This window comes from Bidens hawaiensis, unplaced genomic scaffold (assembly GCF_021521415.1).
Source record: "Bidens hawaiensis isolate Kalapana, Puna unplaced genomic scaffold, B.hawaiensis_p1.1 tig00007641_1, whole genome shotgun sequence".
NCBI lineage: Eukaryota > Viridiplantae > Streptophyta > Magnoliopsida > Asterales > Asteraceae > Bidens > Bidens hawaiensis.
The window spans coordinates 1,119,502-1,122,994 of NW_027491532.1; the positions used below are offsets into that span (position 1 = coordinate 1,119,502).

General features: G+C 34.0%; 1 protein-coding gene across 1 annotated transcript; it reads left to right on the forward strand.

Annotated features, from left to right (window-relative positions):
* The first annotated feature begins 208 nt into the window (after nt 1–208).
* LOC143635651 (protein EDS1L-like) lies at nt 209–2,995 on the forward strand. The gene is given in 4 exon segments (XM_077103426.1): nt 209–550; nt 805–1,589; nt 2,249–2,613; nt 2,616–2,995. Coding segments are annotated over 4 exon segments (1,869 nt in total). The 3' UTR covers nt 2,993–2,995.
* Nucleotides 2,996–3,493: the final 498 nt, after the last annotated feature.

Consider the following 3,493-nt stretch of genomic DNA (forward strand, 5'->3'; position numbering starts at 1 on the left):
AGACAAAGTGGGAGTTGAATTCCATGGAAACTTACAGTTTCTCAAATCTACGCCCACTTGATCTTTTTATTTATTACTTTTTTATTTTTTGAATAGCACTTGATTTTTTCTATCATTTTATTTTATCTATATAACTTCAACTTTGATGGAGAGCATGCACACATTCAACTTACACCAAAACTGTGTCTTTTAGAGAGAGAGAGAGTCAATGAAGCTAACCCTGAGTGATGAGCTCACGAAAGCAGCTTGCATTCTTTCCACGAAGGCTCATGAAGACAAGAAAAATCAAGATTATCTTACTAAGAATCTTGATGTTGCTTCATCATCATCATCATCGTCGTCGTCATCATCAATTAAGGTTTTAATCATTGCATTCAAAGGATTAATGGAGATCAATGATTTCTACCAAGGTGATCATTTTGGAGAAACTAAGGTTGATCTGTTTCCGTCTCTCCAGCGTATCGGAGAGGGTAAACTTGCCAAAGTCAACGGATCGTTTCTTCAAATATTTCAGAATCTTTTGACCAAAAAGTCCGGTCTCAAATCAGAGGTATAGTTGATTTTTAAGTTTCTCATATTTATTTTGGTCGGGTCTAGGCATATTAACGCTATGATCCCAAAATCTATCTTTTAACGCAGTTTTCAAAAGACTAAAAATTTTCACTTAAAAGGGGACCAGCGGCAAAGTTTGTTACTCGTTTGGCTTCTATTTCAATGTAAAAGTTGATTTATGTAGTTTGTTACAATTTGTACTTACAAAATTTAGAAGTTCGACTGACATGAAAGTCAACTATGGATTTGCAGGTTGAGAAAGCTGTAAAAAAAGGTAAAAGCATTTTATTTACTGGTCATTCATCCGGTGGGGCAATAGCGAGTCTTGCCACTTTGTGGTTGCTTGATGAATACATGAGGAAACAAAAAGTCAAACTTCCAACTGGTTGTGTAACCTTCAGGTCCCCTCTAATAGGAGATGGGACCCTCACCCACGCGGTCAGGCGTGAGAAATGGGCGGGTTATTTTACCCATTTTGTCATGGAATATGACATTGTTCCTCGTATGATGCTAGCTCCAAAAACATCTGTTCAAGAATACCTACCTAGTATTCTTAAATTCCTCCAACAAAAAGGCGGCCTCGTTAATGGAGCTAGTAAATTTTTTAAAAATGTGTTGATTAATGCATCAACTGCTGCAAGCCATGAAGCACAAGATCTTATGGGTCCTGCAAATTCTCTAAAGGGGAAGTTATTGGTTGACTTTGTAAAAGTTAGCCCTTACAGGCCTTTCGGTGTATTCATTTTCTGCACTCGGGGCAATGATTCGTCTTCACCCAGACAACAACTTGTTGTAGAAAACCCAAATGCTGCTCTACAATTGATGTTATATTTCTTGCAGTTACCCAATGAAGGTCAAGATTTAGCTCAATTTGCAGTTCAGAGTTTAAATGAAAATTTTGGTTATAAAGAAGAACTAGACAAGAACGGATTACAGTTGGAACAACGGGTTAATATGCAAGACCCTAATGATCAACTTTTTCCATCTGTTGGTACTGCCTATGATGTGGTTCGTACCAAGAACAAAGCGCTATATGATCTGGTCAGTACTTATTTGTTTTACTGTTTTACTTATGAATGAGTCGATTATGGTAATGAATCAAATTGAAAAGATTACGACAGAAGAAAAACATGTCAAAGTGTACTTTACTACCTAAAACCAACTAAATAATTTGATTCAACAAATAGATCAGGTAAATTTTTGAAGACCCCTTACAGAATTTTTGCAAATTTACATCAACTTTATGAATGATTAAATCCCGGGAATTTCAAAGATTAAGAAAAATAGATTCTCTTTTATGAAGGTTAGAAAATGAACCATATATAAATTAAAAAGGATCTTTTCTTCCCTTTAGAAAGTTAAAGCATCTAACCATGCAAAAGTAGGACTTTTTTTTATTTTCATTTATTTATTTTTGTAAAACCTAAAATCCAAGAACTTCATTTAAGATTTATAAGTTCAAGCACTTAATGAGTAAGTTTAACAAAATATGTCCATTAAAACTCTTGCAATAATATTTGACAATAAAGAAAATATACTTTACGTCAATCTAAAACAGACTCGTTTAAAAAAAAACATTCTTCCTTGACTCAAACCCCTGTAGACCCACTACTTGACCCACCCGACCCACCAATTTTGCCACCTCTTCTTGACTTAAATTTCGAGTTTTTGAACAAAACTTAAAAATATTGTGTTTGCAAACCGTAGATGCGAAATGGTGTCTATTAGCGGTGGAAGAGGCTGAAAAAAGAAAGGTTAAAAACTTGGACGAGATTAAAAAATTTATGAGAAAATATCCATCAAGCTTCAAAACAAACGAGAACAAGAAAGATAATCAGGAAGGAACAAGAAAGATAATTGAAGATATGAATGACGAAATTCTCAAGTACAAACAAGAACACGGTGATGGAACAAATGATTATTATGAAGCATTCAAGTGTCAAAACCAGCAAGATGACTTTAAAGCTAACGTGAACCGTTTAGAACAAGCTAAAATATGGGATGTAGTTATTGAAATGGTGATGCGTAAGGATTTACCTGATGAATTTGAGATGTGGGATGAGCGACTTAATTTAGAAGACTTTATGAGCCGTTGGATATTGCAAATTACTATCGACACTCTAAAGGTGATGATAATAAGGGAACACCTTATATGGAAGTCAGACCAAAGAGGTATAAGTTTACACAGAGATGGTACGAACATGCAAACGTGACGGGGTTTGAGCCAGATTCGGAGAGTAACTTTGTTGCAGCGGTTGAGGAACTTACGAAAGACATCATAAGAAAGAAGAAGACGACTGAAGAGGTCAAGAAGGATTTAGAGAGCATAAGGATTAAAATTAACAAGTGGGAAACTGATGAGAAAATAATAAATGGAGATGTGTTTTGGGGGAAAACTGCTTTGTTTAAGTTGGAGGAAACACTCGCGAATGCTAACTAGATTTGTGAGGGTAAACAACGTAAGATTGTATGAATAAAAGTTTCAGGTGTGTTGTTACTTGTAATATGTATGAATGATTGTGTGATTTGTTTTAACATTGTATTATCTATAGTTATTCATCTTTGTTTCTGTAATTGCTTTATTTTGTAAAAGAAAATAAAAAAAAATACTTCAATTCATAAAATATGTTATGAATTATAGTTACTATAGTGACCCTCACTTATGTATCATTATATTGTGACTCTCTATGTACTTAACATCTTTGTGTTAATTATGTAATCAATGTAATGAGCCTATAAATAGAGGGCTCATGCTCCATATTAAGACATGAATAAGAAATCATTTCTCTCATTCTCTCCATATTGCTAATAGGCTATAGTTGTTTTATAACAAAAATACATCTTTTCCTTACCTTAGTGTTAAATATATTATCTATAGTTATTCATCTTTTCCCTTAGTGTTAAATATATCTAAGGCATTAAGTCTTGATCAGGTTAAGCA